The sequence below is a fragment of the Chenopodium album genome, chromosome 20 (assembly GCF_948465745.1).
Source record: "Chenopodium album chromosome 20, dcCheAlbu1.1, whole genome shotgun sequence".
NCBI lineage: Eukaryota > Viridiplantae > Streptophyta > Magnoliopsida > Caryophyllales > Amaranthaceae > Chenopodium > Chenopodium album.
Window position 1 is genome coordinate 7,088,204 of NC_137853.1, and position 22,922 is coordinate 7,111,125.

The following is a 22,922-nucleotide window of genomic DNA, read 5'->3' on the forward strand; positions in this document are numbered from 1 at the left end:
CATAAATTGTAATGACAATTAAAATTGACTGACCTGAAAAATCTTGTAATTGTATAAATCATACTCTTTAACTGACTAGAAATGGGATCCAAAGAGAATTCTGATCACATACAGCACACTTTATGTTTTACGACCACTTTTTTTTTTTTTTTTTTTTTTTTTTTTTTTTTAACAAGCTCTTTTTTCTTTCTTTCTCTAGATTTTGTTACATAAATAACGTCAACTATACATTTTGAAGATTCATTTCGTTTTCCTAGCCTCTTTCTAAAATATTACAATTTTGATCTTTCCACTTTACATCAGAAAGTAGCAGGGCATATTTAACAATACACTATAGATCATTATCCAATTAATTTTTATTGAGTATATAGCACAAGTGCACAACTAACAGGAAAGCAGTATCATATGGCATCAGAAAGTAACATGTTATAGCTACATTGATTCCATTATTTCACTGAGCTTATCCCTTGGTATAAAGACTAGAATAGAACCGGTCTACAATAACTTATTGTAGACCCAACCTTCTAGTATACCATACGAATGTGATTATATCATACGAAATGTGATTATATCATCCTGAAATTGTTATGTAAATGTATCACTCAAAAAGTGAATTTATCATTATAAAAAGTATCAAATAGTAAGTTACATCATCCAAAAAAGATGATTTTTAAATTTTATCATCCTAAAGATAATTATATAATCTCATTAAATGGTTTAATATGAGATTATATAATTCAAAATATGACTCACAAAAAGATAATTATATCATCTAAAAAAGTGATTATATCATCCAGAATGTGATTATATTATTTGAAAGTGTCAAATTTTGGGTCTACAATAATTTATTGTAGACCGGGTCCATACAAGACCAATTGATCCCTTGGATCGTAAGGGGTGGAGGAGGAAGATTGTTGTCGATAACCACAGAATAATCACTTTTGGTTCATGTAGCCGACCCCACGTCTCCGCTTATGGAATTAAGGTTTTGATTGATTGATTTAATAAAACAAATAATTGTATTAACAAATGGGGTAACAAGAGCAGGTAAGGATAAATTTACAGCCTCCTGAGTGGCACCCCAGAAGAAGGATTCTCAAAAGCTTGTTCAATAAATGGACGAAACTTGGTTGGTCAATACAACATTTCTAGAAAAAAAGATCTCAACACTTTTCAACTAAGCCTGATTGTTACTAAGTGAAGTATGAAGGTGATGGCTGATTGGGGGGGTTGTTGGGGCGAGGTTGGACATCTCTGGTGACCACCGAATTGTAAGCTTCGCGACAAACATGAAACTCATTTTGTTTTCTATTAGACATTGTCTGTGGACTTAAATCACATGAATATAGTAGTCATTATACAGTCTTTCAATTACACAACTGACAAATGAAACTGGCTCAACTGTTCAAAAGTATAACATTGAGTGGTGTATATATTGACAAGATTTTGACTGGTTGCTCAACATTGAAAATTGAAATCCTCAAGTATACAAAGATTTCGATATACAAACTAGATATTTTAATATAGAGCATGGATTACTTACTATATATGCAGGAAAGCCAACCGCTTATATCTAATTTTTTTTAAATGGGCATATATTATCAGTATATATTGTACATCTGACAGCATCCAAACAAGGAAGCCTGAAAACTTACATACCTCTCAGAGTATCTTCGATGCATGCAGTTTCAACATCTCGATTTCATATCTGCTACTCATCAGTTATGCAACCCCTCGAAGCTGACTGCACATTCTTGATGTACTAAAGATAAAGAAAATACTATCAGCAAGCGAATTGAAAAATAAAAATTTTATTCTTTGTTTTGGAAATATCATAAGAAAACTATATGGGAGCACCAAATATCATATTGGATTGATCATATGTATAATCCATTTAATTTCCACCAATGTTAATTGCAGAAACTCAACATAGTTGTACCTTGTACAAGACTCCTTTAGTTGCCTTGAAAGGAGGCGGAGTCCATTCCTCCCTTCGCTCTTTGATCTCCTCTCCTGTTAAGTGAACGTCCATTCTCCTCTTAAGAACATCAATTGTAATAACATCTCCATTTTGAATGAAAGCGATTGGTCCACCCTCCTGCAAAATTAAAATGAGTGAAGCTCTCTCAGAACATACAGATAATTTCCGTGCTTACTCTTATAGATTGGTTCAGAAAATTAAAAAGATAAATACCTGTGCTTCTGGACAAACATGACCTATAACAAATCCATGTGAAGCTCCTGAAAATCTTCCATCTGTTAATAAAGCCACATCCTGCAAAAATTTAATAGACAATTAAACGAAATGAAAAAATTGAAAATCAAAGTAAACATGAAAGAAAAATAAGAATCAATAAATATTGATGATAGTATAATAATACCTTTCCGAGGCCTGCTCCCACTATTGCACTAGTTGGTGTCAACATTTCAGGCATACCTGGTCCGCCTTTAGGCCCTTCCCCCCTAATAACAACAACTTTTCCCTGGAAAGTAATACTGACAGAATTGGCCATTGAAGTGCAGATATTTGATAAAGCAAAAGACAAAGCAGGAAACTAAACATTTTAAATCATGATGACAAAAATTTCAGCTAGTTCGTCATGTATTAAAAGAACATGTAGCGTAGAAACCTTAAAGCTCTGAGGGTCCTCTGAAATGGCAGCAACCATAGCTTCTTCTCCTTCAAAAACAAGTGCAGGACCTGAAATTTTTATACAATCATTTACTGGATTTTCTTGAGAAACAGAATTGAAACTTGACTGGACAAACAACCTGTTTGGTTGGTAATGATATAAAATTATACAGAAAGTTTGTAAGGGAAGTCTAAAGACAATGTCAATGGTAATGCAGCTTCCTAAGTTTTCATTTCCAATCAATACCATCTTTAAAGTCTTACGTAAAATAATGAAGAAAAAGATATTTTGGGAGGTGTTTAAAGCATTGTCATGGACATTGACACAAGACTTCCTAATAAAAGAACATTTGAATCATTATTACTTAATTTACCACCCAAAAAATGGTTTAAAAATGCTATTATTTCCAACAAGCGATAAACATAGAAGGAATGACTGACAGTACCAGAGATTTTTTTTTTTTTTTTTTTGGGAAGAAACAGTACCAGAGAAATATAATCCTTCTTTTCCAGTAATTTTTGCTACAGAACCCTCTGGAGCAAGGTTACCATACAATATCTGGATATGTCCTGTTTCCTTGATGGGATTTGATTGTGACCGTATGATTTGCTGAATATTTCAACAAATATATGAACAGTTAAACCACAATTTTAAAAGCAGACATTATGATTAACATCCAAGAAAATCCGCACTATATGTATATACTTCGTACCTGACCTTCAGCCAAGGCAGGGAAGAGCTTGGCATTCTCAGCCAGTGTTTTCCCCGTAACTAGACAATGTGACAGAGAAAAGAGTGAATAAAAAATCCATAATGCATTTTGATTGCATGCACTATTCTTGATATACTATACACATACCAGTAATACAATCCCCATCCAAGTATTCCAGATCAAGAAGGTGGCGAATCACTGCAGGAGTACCACCAATCTGCATTATATTGGCCCAGCCAAAAGAAGAAATCATAGACAATCCTAACAAAGGGAAGCAACTACGAGACCAAGAAGGCCAGAACTATTGACTGAGAGAAGCTATAAACTTGCCTTGTGTAAATCTTCCATGACATATTTACCACTTGGCTTAAGATCTGCAAGCAGTGGAATCTTATCGCTAACCTTTTGAAAGTCATTGAGAGTCAAATCTAAACCAACAGACCTGCAAAGGAAAACATAGACCCTGTTTTCAGGCATTTTCAGCTCTAAGAAAGTACAGAAAGTTGGTGGCAAGGGCTCTAACCTAGCAATGGCAATCAGATGCAGGACAGCATTTGTAGACCCACCTAGGGCCATGACCATAACCATTGCATTGCGCAGTGAACTCTCAGTAATTATGTCTCGTGGTCTTAAGTTCAATTTGAGTAAATCAAGGATATATTTTCCAGCAAGACGGCACTCATCCAACTTCAGAGAATCTTCGGCTGGCGTTGATGAGCTAGAATTGTAAAATCGAAAAGAAACATCAGAATTCCACGCATAATTATTCTACAATCAACACCTATTGATATAGTATACCTGTATGGAAGAGTCATTCCCATAGTTTCAATGGCAGATGCCATGGTATTTGCTGTATACATTCCACCACAAGCCCCTGCTCCAGGACAGGCATTCCGGACAATATCCATTCTCTGTTCATCAGTTATAGCTCCGCTAACATACTCCCCATAACACTATTGTAACAGAAATGTGTAAGTGTGAAGGGATGGACATGAGGTAAAAATACAAGAGCTCAAAGTTCACTTCTTCATATATGTCATGTTCTTGCATATTCGGCTTCAAATAAGATAACTAGTTAAATTTAAGAGATTCTTAGTAACCAATGTGAAAAATAAGATACCTCTAAAGCTTTTGCAATATCAAAGGTATGTCCTTGAAAATGAGCAGGCTGCAACTCAGAATAAAAGCCACCCATCAGTTCCTGATTCTAGCATCTTTCCAGTGAAGAAATATAGATGCATTAAAGCAAAACTTTAGTTCCTCATTCTAGCATCTTCCTAAAACAGAGACATTAGTCATTAAATGACAGATAATTGCATGGCACGGCACGGCACTTATATGCAAATTTCATTTATCCACCTTGAAATACAGCATTGATCTGTAAAAATCATAGCCTGATTTATTAGGTTGTGTTTCAGTGGAAGTGTCAGAAACAGTTCGCTCATCTAATTTGCTGCCATAAATGCAAGAGTTAAAACTTACAGCCCTGTATTCAGATAACGTGCATAATATGGTCATGCATCAAGCAAGTGAAGTAATCTTTCTATTGTCTCCACCACTCAGTATATATCAAAGGTTTGAAGTCAACTAATTCTATTTCAATTGCATGTTTAAAACAGAAATATCTTGACATATCCATACAGCAGGAACTATACTGTTTCCAACATATAAGTTGTATTTAACTTTTGATGTCTTTTTTATTGTTTGTAGAGATTACTTAGAAAGAATTAAGGAGGTAAGTTGAGGAGTGCATGGTGGAGATATACTCCAGGATACTTGCCATGACTGTGCAAGAAGTGGCATGGCCATATATAGGGCTTAGCTTCTGCCAGCAGGTTCTGATAGATTGGCCTCCTATACCACAGGGTTCAAGCAGTAGTCTTGTTTTATGGATCCTTGGCATGCCAGTGCACCTACCAAAGTTTATTGTACTTCATATTATATCATTCTTTGTACTACTTTACAGCCAAAATCACGAAAATATAAAGAGATGGAACCTCTAACGGCACTATATCGCACATCCAAAAAAAGTTCCTAATATATTATGCTGTGATTAATCTCCCGATTCCTGAATAAATATGTGAGCCTGCTGTCTTGTTAATATTTCCTATTTAAGTGCTGCTGCATTTACTATATTTATAAGCTGCGTTATTGGAATTTCCACAACTCTCGTACTATATATTTTCAGCAGAGGTTATATACTTATATGTATAAGATGGAATAGTCTAGAGTGCATGAGAAGCAAGACTTGAGGGGATCTAGCAATTACAATAAGGTTTCATGCAGGAAGACAAGGCACTATGATATAGGAAGGAAAGAGACTGATAACTGCTGGAGTTTCTACACAATAATGTCAAGGTCAGAAATAACAAGCTGTTAGAAAGTAAGAGCAAACGGGCTAAACTCCAAACAATTTATCTTTAAAGCAGCAAAGCTGAACTTTTATAGAAAAACTAATGGAGTAAAGTAGCTGAACCCTTTTAAAGTGAAATTTATAACTATTTCTATAAGGAGAAAAGTTGCAAAAACCCTCTTAAAATCAGACTGCAAATTCTAGTTGGAGAATGATTCTATTAGGTCAACACAAGGAGTAAGTTAAGTAAGACATCAAGAAAATAGGAGGGCGAACCTTGATAGTACCGCCATATATCATGATACTAGGCCTATTTAGACGTCCCATAGCCATGATAGTACCTGGCATCTGCATAGATATAGAAATTGGTAACAGCCCATATATATCATGTACCAGCTTACTGCATAGCAGATCAATTAAACATCTCAAACTTCAACAGACATAAGTTCAACCTTGAAATTTAAATAAGAAAGAAACAAAGACCAAAAGCACAAAAGTTCTCAAGATTCAAATCCAAAAAAAATACTTAGCTTGATAGCATGACAATCACATTAAACATATGCCATAAAACAGTTAGCTGTCAACATTCACAGATAATCACGAGACAAATTGCTAAATAAACATCAAAATTCACCGATTGCCAGTCTATCACCCAACCCAAAATCAAAGAAATTGCTAAAGAGCAAATACAAGACAATTGTGCATCCCTAATCTAGCTTGGATATACAAAACTATACACAATCAGATCATAGAAATGAAATCACCTCAACACACTTAAGTATTTAAATAAGAGTTTATGACAAAGATAAAAGAAATAAAGTGTGATAACACAAATAGAGAAAAAATAAAAAGAGTTACTGATGATGAACAATTAGCCAAATGCTCACATTTTTATCACACCCAGGAATTGAGATGTTGCCATCATACCATTGAGCAGACATAACAGTCTCAATGCTGTCAGCAATCAGATCTCGAGATTGCAAACTGTAACACATCCCCCTTGTACCCATTGAGATGGCATCACTAACACCAATAGTATTGAACCTAAACCCAATTAACCCAGCATCCTTAACTCCTTCCTTAACAGCTTCTGCCAAGCTTAATAGATGCATATTACAAGTGTTACCTTCATACCAAACTGATGAAATACCAATCTGGGGTTTGTGCATATCATCATCAGAAAGTCCAATTCCATAAAGAACAGCTTGTGATGCACCTTGAGACTTTGGTTCAGTGATTCGAGAGCTGTACTTGTTGAGCTTATGAGATGATTTTGATGTCTCATTGGTTGATGCTTGAGTAGTCGGGGTCGAAGGTGCAGATGATGCTCTTACAGAAAGACATCTTACAGGAATGTATGAATGAGGAATGACTTCCCCTTTCGAGACTTTAGGTGTTGAAAGGTTTAAGCTCACATTTGATGTCATTAAAGCAGCTTGCATTGTTTCTCAGATTTATGTACGCAAATTCCCAAACAATGTGTGATTCCAAACTATATGATGCTGATTGAATATGCTGAAATTATATTCCTGAGATCAAATTATACTGAAGACAATTAATTACAAGGAAAAATCAAGTATCAAAAGAATTTGAAACTTCTTCATTGTGATAATTCAAAGTAATCCAATCATTTTAAGGTGGAAGGAAATCAACTATCCTATTAGCATAGTTATAATACCATAGCAAGGCGATAAATCGCTAGATGTCAACGAGCTTAGTTAATTGAGTTCATAGGGGTGATACCCAGAGACCTAGGATTGAGTCCCGTCTACATCACGACTTACTAAGTACTAACTATCTCTACACCCCTTATAAAAATAAAAAATTAAATTAAATTAAATTAAAAAATATAAAAATAAAAATAAAAAATAAAAAACCAGACTGATTCCATCTTAAGAAAAACCCACTTTCAGATGACTAAAAAATTAAAGACATACTGTATATATTAGTCCATCAAAAAGTAGAAATTATAATAAAGCTAATTTCTTGGAAAAGGAAATTAAGAGAAATCTAATATCACTAGTAATGTCTTGATCATTAACTGTAACAATTTGACCCCACTTCATTTTTCTCCCTCTTAATCAAGGGTTATAGAAAGTAATGAATTTCGAAAAGCTAAAACAAATCTATTAATCATTCTTCAGTAATACTGAAAACCCACTTAAACAATAATGTAATTCACAAAGTAAAAGCAATCATAACATATGAAAATCAAAATGCTTAAAATAAAAATGCAATTTTTGGACAAATAAGATCATAACACCATACATTACATGATAAATATGATCAATAATTAGCAGAAAACTTAAATATGAATCAAATTGCACAAATATAGAAAACAGTTAAGAATCAGGAGAGAAAAACTGACGGTGCCGGAGATGATCGGGAGAGCTGGTATTGGCGCAGTAAGAAGTAGAAGTTGATGCGAGGCACCGACCGCCAATTTAAATAAATGAAAAGTGAGTGTGTTTTTGGTGGGTTTTTTTATGTTTTTTCGGAGGAAATGGGACCGATGAGGTTGGTTATGGTCAAAGGAGAGAGAATATAAAAAGTGATTACTGAATATTATAGCTAAAATGTTTGGTTCACACTTCACATTGATACGATGATCGTTCTTCACTAGAGGTGTCAATTTAGATAATTGGATCGGGTTTGAGGAGGTCGGGTCGTATCAGGTTGGGTCAATTTTAAAAGTTTAGTCATCCTATATTATTAACCACTCGAGTCTAAATCTGAATCGGATAATTTTTTGTCCGTTTCAGAATAGGTCGGGTCGGGTATGGTTTTGACACCCTATTCTTCACAAGCTCTTTTTAGACAGCAATTATTATAGTCTTGACTCTAATTAGGACACAAATAAGAAAGTTAATAACAATTGAGTATTAACTGAAACAAGCCATGTGATAGGTCAATTAGTTGGAATTTGGTTGGGTTGGGTTGTGTAATCCCATATAACGTGTTAGTGAGCCAATTGCCCAAGTGAGTTGTGAGTCGTGTCTAAACAGGTCAAGCTAAAGTCTTGCTATATTGATTTTGTGTCATTCTTTTATAATTGGGGCTAATGCACAAACTGGTGCTAGCAAACTTTACCTTTTTGTTAAAAATGAGTGTTTCAACCAAAAAAAAAAAAAAAAAAAAAAAAGTGGCGGATCTTAAGCTAAAAAGTCTGGGAGTCAAAGTTTGATCTCTAACCTTTTGCTAAAAAATAATAATGTTTTACCACTATGTCATATAGCTTTTTAAATGTAACTATTAGACATTAAATTACTTATAAAAACAACTTAGAAAATTTAAGAGGTGTCGGGCCCTGATCTGCTGTAACAAAGGTCCGTCCTTGATATGTGTTGTATTAGTTGTGTTCCTACCAACTTTTACAAATAATTTTTTATGTATCTAGGGTATTCATGACCAATTAGGAATTGAAGTATTACCTATCCAATCACATTAACCACCAAGCCACATGCACAAAATGCAAACCAAATGGACGAAAATAAATAGAAATTAAATATGATTGCTTATAAGTTCTAACACATATGATTATATGATAGACATCAAAATTAATACAATTTGGGCCTTCTCTGTCATGGGCCTTGGGCACACCCACCAGGCCACCCTGGCTCACACATGACTGATTATAGTATTAGATCATCCAATACTAACTACTTGAGATAAACTTATACACGACCAGACAACATCAACACAAAACTAACTCGATTTATCCAATTTGCAGCTCAAGAGCTTCTAAGACAAATTAAAAACAACAATAGGGCTTCGAACTTGATGTTGACCATCATCCCACACCAAAGAAGCTGACATCAAAGCTCTCATACCAATTGTCCCAGACACCCTCACATTGAAGGACATTTTTTGTCCTAGCGAGTTGAATGACAAAACAGATGGTCCAACTTTGATAGCCAATGCCTGCCCTTGCGGCGTAGTTACTACAGCTTTGAGCTTTGTAAGTAGAATTTGGAGATCCCGTTGGGGAAATTGGTTTACCGGGTCACAAAAATGACACGAAATTGAACAAATTAACACTTCGAGGCCTGAACGAAATCAGTTTCCCAAAGTAATATTTCGACCCTGAATTTACACACCGGGTATCACGAAATTACTAGGAGATACAACGAAGACAATCACAACAGTGTGTAGTATGTTTGTGATCTAATGTAATCAAGCTTTGATAATTTATGATAATGACAAAAAAAATTTGCAATTGCTTTTTAAGAAAATAATAATCTGATCTTTTCTTAGTACCTTTCATCATGTCTTAAAGACATATATATAGAAGAAATATTTCACAGCCAAAAGGCACGAATTGTCTGACAAAAAACCAAACAGGTTGAAGAAGTAACCGTCAAACTCAAAGCAAATTAGACTCGCGCCCGAGTGACGAAGATAGACCCCTTTCGCGTCCGATCGGGCGGAGGTGGTTCCGCTGGGCGGTGAACCCATTAAATTCAGATCAATCCTCGCGCCCTATCAGGCGGTGAAGCCTAGAACCGGGCAGCAGGGCTTTGATCTTCTTCTTCTTCTCACTCACGCCCTTTCAGCGGAGCTAGCCATAACAAGCTGCTATGGTTGTCCTCTTTACCGAGTATACCCCTCTAAACCGAGATTAATAGCTTCTATTTACTTTGCTATACTTAATCAAACACCTCACCTTTATTGACACCTTCACCTATATTAACATTGATTAAGCAAAACAAACATGAATATTGTCTCATACTCTAAATTATTCAACAATCCTCCCCCATTTAGAGTATAAACCTAGACTCTTTGCAAAAACATCATCATCATAAAAACAATCTCGTGCATAATTGAAAGTGTACAAAGACTTGAACTTCCCTTTAGTGCAATACACATTCCAAGAACCCGTATCCATTTGGTGTCGCAAAACGATTGAACCAAAAGCAATACATATTGGATTCATGAAGATATTACACACACAAGATATATTACTTGATTACATTAATACTTGACACGTAAAGCCATGTGTCCCTATCTTTTCGTAAGAACTTCAAAGTTATGCCCCAATAACTTCTTGAAGCGGCTAAACTTCGTACTTATATAGGTAGACTTCCAACTGGCTCATGTGACCGAGCAGTATATCAGGAATTCTATTAAGTTAAAACAACCTCTTTTCATCACAGTAAAACCGGAACTTAACCTTGGATGATTAAACAAGTTCCCAATCACAACTAAAAGAATTAATCTCATTGAACTTAAGATCCAACGTCATATTGGGCGTTAAGTTGAGATTCTCCTAATTGTGATTATAATAGGGCTCCAATCTTAAAAGATTGTCATCCATTTATTAACATCTCTAACTCATGCTTTTAAAACAACCGGCGAGATTTAACTTCGTACGAAAATAAACAATAGTTTTACGCTATCTTTGTTAAGTCCTTGGATGTAATAATACCTTACACCAATATATACAATTTACACTTGGCTAAATCCCTTAGCCAAAATTACATTGTTATCCCAAATCATCACTATTAGTGATATTGGCTTTTGCAACAAACGAATCTCATCATGCATTAAAAACCCTTAACCATTCTACTTCTTTACCAGCGGAATGTAATGCAATGAACTCCAATGGCTTATAGAATCCGCAATGCAAGTTAATTAGCTTCTTAGATGCTCATGAAATGGCACCTCCCCCATATGGGAATAGCCATCCACTTGTGGATGAATAATCTCTATTTGAGATCCAACTTGCATCCGAATATCCTTCAACAACCGAAGGATACTCACTATATCATAATCCATGGTTTTATTCAAGTACTACAACAAACAATCAACCATTTGCCAATGTAGCATTCTAGAATTACTAGTGAACCTACTATCATTGACCAACCGCATAAGCGATATCCGGCCTAGTACTTGTCATGACATACAACAAAACATCCTATAACTCTAGCAAATTCCAGTTGCGAAAACTGCATTAACATTACTAGGTAATAACTTTATGCTGGGATCCATAGGTGTTGAATAAAGAAAAGTCGAACTTTTATTAACATTGTATTTCTTGAACACTTTCTCAATTTAATGAGATTGTGACAAGATCAATTTTTCCTTTTACCTTCTTTATTCTTATACCCAAGATGACATCCTCTTTTCCATGTCTTTCATGGAAAACAATGAACTTAGGAAGAACTTTGTCATTTCAACTTGCGACAAATATGTTCTATCCAAAAATCTACATGTCATCTACATATAGACAAATTTTGACACTTTAACCGTTGTCATCAAATTTGCTATAAAATTGTTAAACATAAAACCATTAGACTACACTACCCCATCAAACTTTGATGTCATTGCTTAGGTGCCTATACAACGATTTAAATAACTTGCAAACTTTTGCCTAATGGCTTTCCACAACAAACCCTTCTAGTTGTCACATATAAACCCCTTCTTCTAGATCTCCATTCAAGAGTACATTCTTGACATCCATTTGATGGATCCCTAGATTTTCAATTGTCGCAAAGGCAATTGACAATCTAACTGTTGAGATTCTAGTTACAGGTGCATATACCTTATGCCACTAACCGGGCCTTGAACTTTTAATAGTTCTATCAATCCTCAATTTCTTTTGAAGATCTATTTGCACCCTATTGGTTTAAACTAGGTGGTAAATTAGCTAATACCCAAGTGTTGTTTCCCATGATAGATTTCATCTTATCATTAATTACTTTCTTCCAAAATGGAACATCCCGAGACTTCATAGCCTTTTGATATGTTAAAGAATCATTTCCACATTAAAATGTATGGATTTTATAATGAAACTTCATCCCTTGATTCTTCAACCTAGTACACATGAAAATCCGGGCCAAAAGATTTTTCCTTTCCTTGCCCTCTTTCTTATCCTTAGTTGTGATGATGATGTAGATGTCTTCTCTAAATGAGTTTGGTCATCCACCTCTTGATCAATGAAACCTTGATCAAAACTTTCAGCTTTGGTATTCATCCTTAAATCTAGGAATTGAAGAAAATCTATTTTTCATCAAACTATGCATTCATTGACTCAATGGTGGTGTAAACCAACCAAAAGTCATTTTGCTCTATTACATAGAACATATAGGATTTGCTATGTACCGCATATCCTACAAAATTGCATTCAACTCCATTTCCACCTAACTTTTACGTTTAGGTTCCGGTATTTTTACAATTACCTTATAACCCCAAACTTTGAGACGACTCAAGTTTGGTTTCCTTTTGTACCATAGCTCACATGGGGTAACATCCTTCCCTTTCATGGGAACACGATTTAACTCGTAACAAGTCGTTAAAATGACTTCACCCCAAAACCATCACTTAAAACTGAATAAGACAACATAGAATTAATCACTTCCTCTAGTGTCCTATTCTTCCTTTCTGCTACACCATTGTGTTCTGGTGTATATACCGCGGTAGTTTCATGTACTAAAACCTATAGATTGGAAATAACTTGGCTAATAACATTCACCTCCTATATTGTTTCTCAAACTTTATAAACTTTCCGTTAGTTTGCAACACTACTTCACTTTGTAGATTTTAAATATGTCTAGGCTTCATCCTTAGAATAAACTAAATAAACATAGCAACATGTTGATAAAACCTCAATGACAGTTGCTAAACACTTCATATTACCTAAGGAAGATGTGCAATAAAAATCACTCATGCACTTAAACAAGCAATAAATTACTCTTTTCACATTGGATTTAAATGAGATAATTAAAACACAAATCAAACATCAATCACATGATAACACCAATAAATAAAATAAATAAACAAATAGTCATAACTTAGTTGGCTTAACCCCAACATAACATGACATATTCAAACCAACAAAATAAACCAATATTTTGTCAAAACAACTATCCTTTCATCATGATAATAATCAAGAATTAAATTCTTCCTCCAAAACATGGACATCACGAAAGATAATTTTATCTAGCTCATTCATCATAAACCAAAATCAGTTTCATGTATAAGAATTAATACAACATATATACAAAATTGACAAACTCCTTAGCCCATTGCCATCAAATTTGTTTCATATACATACACTTATACAACTGAATTTACATAAATAATTACACAAGACAATATCATAGCTTAGAACATAAAATAAATCAGTCTTGTAAAATAAACCAATAAATTCAAAAACTTAAATAAATTAAATAAACAATAATATATACCATATCATCTACATTATAAAATTCATGACCTATCGAAACGAGCATCACCTGAATCAAATCAAGACAATTGAAATACCTCAAAAATTACTCCAATTACCGTGGCCATTAGTCATTACCGCATAACCCATTGAAAACTACAACGGACCTTTCACCATGCATAGACTAATAAATACTTTATTAAAGCATAACTCTTGCTGCATTAATTACCATCAATAGTCAACAATCCATGAATCACAATTAGCATATGCAATATCAATTACATAATAGATAACAATTAACATAATAATACATGTTAATACTTTCTATAAAAGGTCATCATCAAATAAAAACATAATTGATAATAAATCATCCATGCTAAATTATCATAAAATAAAATCAAACAATGATCTAAACCATTCATTATTTCAAGCATGAATAAAAAGTAACAATATATATAGAAAATTAGAATTACTAACCAATTCGCCATGGATAAACACAATAATAAATTACCGCAAATTGCATCGTTTGATAGTACCGAACAAACCGTTCTCCTGCTTGATCCTCTTCCTTGTGGCCTTTGTAGACTCTTCTTCTTCCTCCATTAACTTCGGGAATGAGAACAAACACCACTCCAAGAGATGACACCAAAAATGCAACTACAAACTGTTACCATCTTCGTAAAACCACTCCTCTTAATTTGTCCAAATTATGGAAATTGTAAGACAATTCTTACACCATGTCATCTTTGTAGGAAATTATTACTTTGGATTGTTGGGGAAATTGGTTTACCGGGTCACAAAAATGACACGAAATTGAACAAATTAACACTTCGAGGCCTGAACGAAATCAGTTTCCCAAAGTAATATTTCGACCCTGAATTTACACACTGGGTATCACGAAATTACTAGGAGATACAACGAAGACAATCACAACAGTGTGTAGTATGTTTGTGATCTAATGTAATCAAGCTTTGATAATTTATGATAATGACAAAAAAAAATTTGCAATTGCTTTTTAAGAAAATAATAATCTGATCTTTTCTTAGTACCTTTCATCATGTCTTAAAGACATATATGGAAGAAATATTTCACAGCCAAAAGGCACGAATTGTCTGACAAAAAACCAAACAGGTTGAAGAAGTAACCGTCAAACTCAAAGCAAATTAGACTCGCGCCCGAGTGACGAAGATAGACCCCTTTCGCGTCCGATCGGGCGGAGGTGGTTCCGCTGGGCGGTGAACCCATTAAATTCAGATCAATCCTCGCGCCCTATCAGGCGGTGAAGCCTAGAACCGGGCAGCAGGGCTTTGATCTTCTTCTTCTCACTCACGCCCTTTCGGCGGAGCTAGCCATAACAAGCTGCTATGGTTGTCCTCTTTACCGAGTATACCCCTCTAAACCGAGATTAATAGCTTCTATTTACTTTGCTATACTTAATCAAACACCTCACCTTTATTGACACCTTCACCTATATTAACATTGATTAAGCAAAGCAAACATGAATATTGTCTCATACTCTAAATTATTCAACAGATCCAACATTTGTGACACTCCTAGTAAACATTGTGTCGAAGGGGCCTAAATTTGTAGGGACTGCGATTGAAGGGTAGTTAAGATCCCAATTAGCACGATTTTTGTGGCAACTGCTGTTTTTACCTGTCATTAGTCCAATATTAGTGTGGTTGAGGTCTTGACTGCACAAAAACTTCACATAGTCATCCTCTTCAGCATTGTATACTAGGCCGGGGTCTATAGCCTTCAATGGATTAATATGGCCTGAACCATATGCAAATTCAGCTTCTTCATTTGTACTACTCATTGGTAAAGCTGTCAAATTTGTATAAACATAGGAATTAATTATTTATGGTCTATGTACAAGAAATGTGGTGTCACAATATACATTAATTATTACGAAGTATGTAGCAATAATTAATAACATCATATTGCCTAAACTTGATTAAGAAGGTTTAGAGAAACTTATTATACCAGTAGTCATGAGAGCAGATTTTATAGCTGCCGCAGACCAAGTAGGATGGAAAGACTTAACATAAGCAACTACAGCAGTGGCATGTGGACATGCCATGGAAGTCCCAGACAACATTTTATAAGCCACAGATCGCGTATCACCTTCAACATGGGTAACGGGTGCTACTGGTGGCCAGGCTGCAAGGATGTTCACTCCAGGGGCAACTAAATCGGGCTAAAATTAGCAATTGCACATTTTCACTAGTGAGTTTTTCCAGCTTAATTGTAGTTCTTCTCTTTGTTAATCGTATTACACGTATATGCGAGTATTACTTACCTTAAGGATATGGGATGAGAGTGGATGAGGACCTCTTGAGGAAAATGAAGCTACATTTGGTGCCGAGTTATTTCACTTCTACACTTTTATGTATTGTTCCAAATGGAGTACTGCATACATACATGAATAACTAGATTTTAATAATTTATCATACTTTTTTAGTAAATTTACCATGAAATTAGATAAAGAATTTTAGAAGTTTAATTTAGTCATAACATCATCCTCCATCTCAAAATAATTTTTTTTTTTTTTTTGAATAAACCATCTCAAAATAATTTGAACAATTTTCAATTTACAAATATTTACAAATTAATGTGAAATTGGATGAAATTATCATGTGGAACGGAAGGAGTACCTTGTAACCAAAAGGTTTAAGTGAAATTAGATGAAATTATCATGTGAAACAGAGGGAATACTCTGTATTCGAAAGGTTTATAAGTGTATTTGGCATGATGTTATCATATATGTCAATTTTGTGAGTTTTTCTTAGTTGTTGGATGTGATAAAGAATAATTATGTGTACTATTACATAAGAAAAATGGTCAAAATGAAATAAAACCTTGTTAGATTTCTAATGTAGGAGAGAACGCGAGCAGCATCATCAACACGAAGATAAGATGCAGGGAGAGGGAAGGGAGCTGCACGATCATGGGGTTCGACATCTTGCATTATCACCCCAGCTGCACCAGCAATAAAAGGCTCCTTCCCACTTATAAATCTATCACATAGAACAATCTTGCCTTTCACCAATGTAATATTTAATGTATCTTGTAAACAAAACCTGAAATATTATGTGACAAATTAAATGTAATACAATCAAATCATTAACAACCTAACTACTCATATACATTAAAGATTTATTCACTCATACCTGGAATTTGATGAGTTTGATAATTCAGTGTCCGGTGCATCTCCTCCATAAATCAGGGGAAACGTCTTATGTTGGGTGTCAAATGTATTTAGTGAAGTTCCCTGTATTAATCGACATAATAAATCACCCCTGAATAAATAATACTCTCTCCGTTCCTTTTATTTGAACAAATTTTAACGGTACTAATCAAATTAGATTATTAAATGCGGGCCTGGGCTACACCCGCAAACTAAGGGAGAGAGTTTATTTCACAAGTCCAAGGAGGTTCCATCCCAAAACCAAATGGCAATAGGAGGAGTAGTCCCTTAGCCTTATAAAGTGATTAACTCTCTCATCTTAAACCAATGTGGGACACTTACATGTGGTGATACACTTCAACATAGATCAAATACAATTCTATTTTACGATTTAATGAGACTAACCTCGAACACCATGCCATTACCAAGTTGAACCTTAGTGGTAAACTTACGATCCATAGTACTAGCTCCGACCGTAAGTATCCAAGGTGCATAATTTCCAAGAGTTTGAAGTCCTGGACCCCTATTTCCAGCAGAGGCAGAAGTTAAGATACCTTTTTTCATTGCATGAAATGCACCTATGGCTGTTGGATCAGTGAAGTACGGAAGTGCTCGGGCTCGACCACTTCCAAGTGAAACTGAAATGATATCTACTCCATCTGATATAGCTGCATCAAACGCTGCCAAGATATCAGCAAATAAGCAACTGTCGGACCAACATGGTTTGTACACCGCGATTCTAGCTGATGGTACGCCCCCTTGAGCAATTCCTTGGCCGAGGCCTAGGAAACTAGCCATTTTCACAACTCCTCCAGCAACTGTAGAGGCAGTGTGTGTTCCATGTCCGTTTGTATCTCTAGGTGATGCTATGTCTCCATTGCTAAATTCCCCATCCCCTCGAAAATATTGAGCGCCAATTATTTTGCTGTATTAATGATGGTGTTATAATTAGATGTTAGAGAACACAAACTCGATAAGTAACTTTTGTACACATTTGATGTACAATAATTTACTGTATATTGGGGTCACTTTTATCAAATTTAGAGCCACATTTACAATTTTTTGGGTAACTTTTATCAATAAAACATAACTATTTCGTAATTTTTATTTATATTAAGGTAACTTTTATCCATATTAGAATAACTTTTGCTCATTTTAGAGTAACTTTATAAGAATGTACAATATTTTATAGTACATTCCATTTATTTAAAAGTTAATTTGTCAACTCGACTTAATGAAATGGTATGTACTAAATTGTAAATAGTAAAATTGTAAATCCATGATATATTACATTCGTTTCTAGAATAAAGTTTTTAATTCTTTGACTTCAGAAATGGTATACAAACTCCACTTTAATTGACCAAGTTTTGTAAGTTTTATTCGTGTCAGATTTATTAGTGTCATTTTTATAAATTTGGAAAAACATGACAAAATCACGCATCGATCAATGTAATAAATGTTTATTTTAATTTAATCTTTCAACTTTTAGCTAGCTTATACAATGCCCCGGACGTTCATAAGCTTTTAACTATTGTTATTACTATCTCATAATACATAGTTAGAGAACTAATGGTCAAAGTGTTGACACTGTTTACAAACGTGACAATGTAAAGTTTTAATAGGAACTTTGTGATGATATTAGCACTGTCAAAACGGTTTGATAGTTCGGTTTCGGTTCGGTTTGAAATCGGTTCGGTATTCAATCGGGTCGGTTTGGAATCGGTTTAATTGTCTCACGGGTCGGTTTTGGTTCGATTTAAATAGTTATCGGTTCGATTCGGTTTCGGTTTATTCTTAAGCGGTTTTAATTCGGTTCGGGTTGTAACACACTCTGGGTAGTAAACGGTTCGGTGCAGACGGGTTGCGGTTTGTTAACGGTGCGGTGTAAACGGTTTTTATCCCGGTTCGGGTTAGAAACAGTTCGGTTCTTTTTCGGTTCAGTTTATAACTGGTTCGGTTCTTCGATGGTTTAACCACTTTAACGTTATTCATATCGGTTCCAGTTCAACTTTACTAAATTACGGTTCGGGTCGGTTTTCGGTTTCAAAAAATAAATTGTTTATCAAGTTGTTTGGATTCGGGCAGTTAAATGGTTTTGGTTTGAAATTTGATAGTACTTGCTAACCTTTTGCGTTCACAAGTTTTATATAAAGTCGCGAATCATTTCATATTTACTATTTAGGCATCATATTATAAACAAATTCTCATTGATTTTATAAATACATATTATGTTCTGTTTCAAGTTTAGTCATACTGATCTTACTAGTTTATTACGAAGTAGATTATAAGAGTTAGTGTATTAATGTATTACTGTTATATGCTTCTTATTTAATCATTTATATACATGACTAGAGGCAGTAGTGTTGCTAATAGTTTGAGGCAGGGCCTGAGCCTGCTTGTTTTGCTCTTGTTTGTGAACACTGATTATCCTTAATGAATGATTTGCCTTGCTATTTTAAAAAATATATTCTAAGATTTCTAATATTTAATCCATTTAATTAGATTCCCGTCAAAAAAAAAATCCATTTAATTATATAAAAATTTTTGTAAACGCTTCGATTTAGAAGTGGTTTGGTTCATAAACGGTTCGGTTTATAACCAGTTCGGTTTATAAACAGTTCGGTTTTTAAATGGTTCGGTGCAAACGGGTAGCAGTTTGCTAACGGTTCAGTGTAAGCGGTTTTTTTGCCAGTTTAAACAGTTTCGGGTTGGAACCGGTTTTGGGTTAGATACAGTTCGGTTCTTTTTCGGTTCGGTTTTCTTTCAGTTCGGTTTATATATGGTTCGGTTTGTTAACGGGTTCGGTTCTTATACGGTTTAACATTATTCGGGTCGATTCGGTTTCGGGTTTACTAAAATACGATTCGGGTCGGTTTTCGGTTTCAAAAATCGGCTTTTAATCGGTTCGGTTCTCATTTGGGTTGGTCGGTTTAGACAGTTAAACGGTTAGTTTTTTACATAACGCTAAGAGAACTTACTTGTTACAAGTAATGTTGTGACATTGACCTTTCCATTTGGTAGGTGGTGAACCGAGATCATCATCCCTAAAGCTCTCGGATTCAGGCCAAATTCCGAAATCAATAACACCAACAATAACATCGCTCTCAGTGTTGCTTCTTTCAACATTAAGGGCATGCTTGGATTGGGGGTAAAACATTAAGGGGGTAATAAAAGTCAAACTTGAAAAAATAAAAGTAATTAGAGGAGGTGTTATAGGAGACATGGTGCTTACAAATGAAATAAACTAGTTGTGCCATGAGGAAAAGAGAGAGATGGAGGAATTATTACTCTCATAATGAGGGTAATAGTTACCCACCCTCCCCCTAGTGTAACTATTACCCCCAAAATGAGGGTATTGATTCCTCTTTCTTCACCTCACACCATACCATCACCACATAATCTTCTTACAATCACACCATCACTATCTCCTTCTTCCCTATTTTCACATTCATCTTGGTTAGTTTGACTTTTATTGCCCCCTTAATGTATTACCCCCAATCCAAGCATGCCCTAAGAGGGAAACCCATGAAATCCCAGGACCTTGTTGTATGAAGCTCATACTTTTCATTTGGAAATACCGAAACAACTCCTACCATATCTAGCTAGCACAATTCGTTTAGACGAAAATGTTACGTTTTATATTTTTTTAGTAACTGAAGTAAGGAATACTATGGAGTATAACTAAAGGACTGCGTTGTAGTAACGTACCAGCGATAATCTTTGCCTCGTTTTCAGTTAGTTTTGCAACGCATCCATGAAAATTCTCGTAAGAATAGAGTAGGTGCTCCGAAACCTTGTGACGCGGAACACTAAAAAAAAAAATATGTCCATTTTATACCATTAATTACCAACTAATTAAGGGTCTGTTTGCATTTACTATAATAAAATAAAATGAACCGAACTGATTGTAGCTGAATCGAACTGATTGGAGCTGAATTGAACTGAACTGAACATAACTCATTGAAGCTGAACTGAACTGAACTGAGCTGAAATGAATATATGATGAGAAAAGGAAATTAGAAGTTGAATTGAACTGAACTGATTAGAGCTAAACTGTACTGAACTGAATTGATTGGAGCTGAACTGAACTGAACTGAACTGAAATTAAGTAAATGTGAATAGGCCCTAAGTGACTCACACTTATTGTCCAATGTTAAATGCGATCTAAATTGTAGGATAAAAAAATCCAATGCTTTTGAATACTTAGAAGAAAACATTGCGTTAAATGACACTTAAAATGTAGGATAGAAAAATCCAATGCTTTTGAATACTTAGAAGAAAACATTGCGTTAAATGACACCTAAAATGTAGGATAGAAAAATCCAATGCTTTTGAATACTTAAAAAAAAAAAATGGTCCTCACCCATCAAGAATGCCGCTTAACATATCAATATGAAGGTCTTTTGCCGAAACGCTTGGATTAATCCGATCACCCATGTATACAATATAAGTCTACATAAATAGATAACAATTAGTAAGTTAAACGAAGAAATATTGCTCTATTAAGAATTTAAGATCTCTCCTTACTAAGGATGTCAATTAAGTGGATATCCATGACGCGATCTACTCATTTAAAACAAATAGACGAAATCCCAAATTAAATGGATGAGTGTAATAGGTGGATGTGGGTGGAGCGGATTGATGGGTTGATAGATGCGAGTGAAGCTCCACCCGATCCGAACTTGATCCATTGTCATATGTACTCCGTACAATATATAAGAGATTATTTTCATTCTCTAACTTCAATTGAGATAGTAATAACTTCAAACAAGATAAGTTGTTTTAAAACCTAACTTCAAAATATTTCAAATAAGTTCAGATAAATTCATATTCCGCAGTAAATACTCTTTATTCAAATAAAAGAATTCTATGTATATGATTAGATAATATAATTTCAGCCAAATTGAAATGAACCACGAAGAGCCTTATTCATATATTCATATATTTTTTTCCGAAGAGTTTGATCAAATCCAAGTAGGATTCAAGTAATAGTACACTTTAAAAAAAAAAATTATGCAACTCCATTAAAAATTAATAAATAAATATAAAAATAAAATAAATAAATAATCATACAACTAACTAGACCCCCCGTAGGGCCATATAATTGATTTTTCTTGCACGCATGCATCATGAATGGCATTCCACCGTAATTCATTGAATGCCAAACACATCTTCCTTTCTAGCATACCACCGTAATTCCTATTTGGTTATGAATTCCTTACACTTCTTATGTTTCCATGCATTGTGACACTTAATTTTTTTTTTTTTTTTTTTTTTTTGCGCTTAATATTCCACTTGAAAGTAAGGGGTGTATAAGATTTGAACTCATGACCTTTGTGTCACCCTGGTTCCAACACTACTAAAAATTGGCCAAATTGCGACCGGCGCAAACGGTCGCAAAAAATAGTGAAAACGGTCGCAATACATAATTGCGACCGTCAACGGTCGCAACATGGCGGTCGTTATTATCATGGTCGCAAAAAAATAATATTACGACCGTTTGGCGGTCGCAGATTTTTAACGGTCGTTTTACCTATTTTCAACGACCGTTAAAAAAACGGTCGCAAATATTAAAAATTGCGACCGCCTTATAAAACGGTCGCAAATATTGAATTTAGCAACTGCCATAAGCCGTCGCTAAAAGTATTAAAAAAAACAAAAAAAAAAAAGAAAAAGACCCACCCACCCACCCTTAACCCAGATCCACCAAACCAGAACCCACCCAAACCACGAACCACCACTACCCTTCTTAAACAACCACTACCCGCCTCCGCCACCCTCTACCCACCATCACCTTCGCCCACCTTCAACCACCAATACCCACCACCACCTACCCACCTTTAACCCAGAAAAATAGAAAAAGAAAAAAA

At 34.8% G+C, this 22,922-nt stretch overlaps 1 protein-coding gene and 1 pseudogene across 1 annotated transcript; both read right to left on the reverse strand.

The window, feature by feature from the left end:
- Positions 1-1,441: 1,441 nt before the first annotated feature.
- Positions 1,442-8,196, reverse strand: LOC145597959 (dihydroxy-acid dehydratase, chloroplastic-like). Its single transcript, XM_081654238.1, has 15 exons — positions 8,067-8,196; positions 6,586-7,227; positions 5,975-6,046; positions 4,466-4,513; positions 4,144-4,298; positions 3,869-4,063; positions 3,676-3,787; positions 3,493-3,562; positions 3,346-3,404; positions 3,119-3,242; positions 2,631-2,701; positions 2,382-2,483; positions 2,195-2,275; positions 1,940-2,098; positions 1,442-1,762 (listed from the first exon to the last, which is right to left on the reverse strand). Exons 2-15 carry the CDS (start codon positions 7,138-7,140, stop codon positions 1,712-1,714), a joined length of 1,854 nt encoding a protein of 617 aa, XP_081510364.1. The 5' UTR covers positions 7,141-7,227; positions 8,067-8,196; the 3' UTR covers positions 1,442-1,711.
- Positions 8,197-15,384: 7,188 nt separating this feature from the next.
- Positions 15,385-21,489, reverse strand: LOC145596707 (cucumisin-like; annotated as a pseudogene).
- Positions 21,490-22,922: the final 1,433 nt, after the last annotated feature.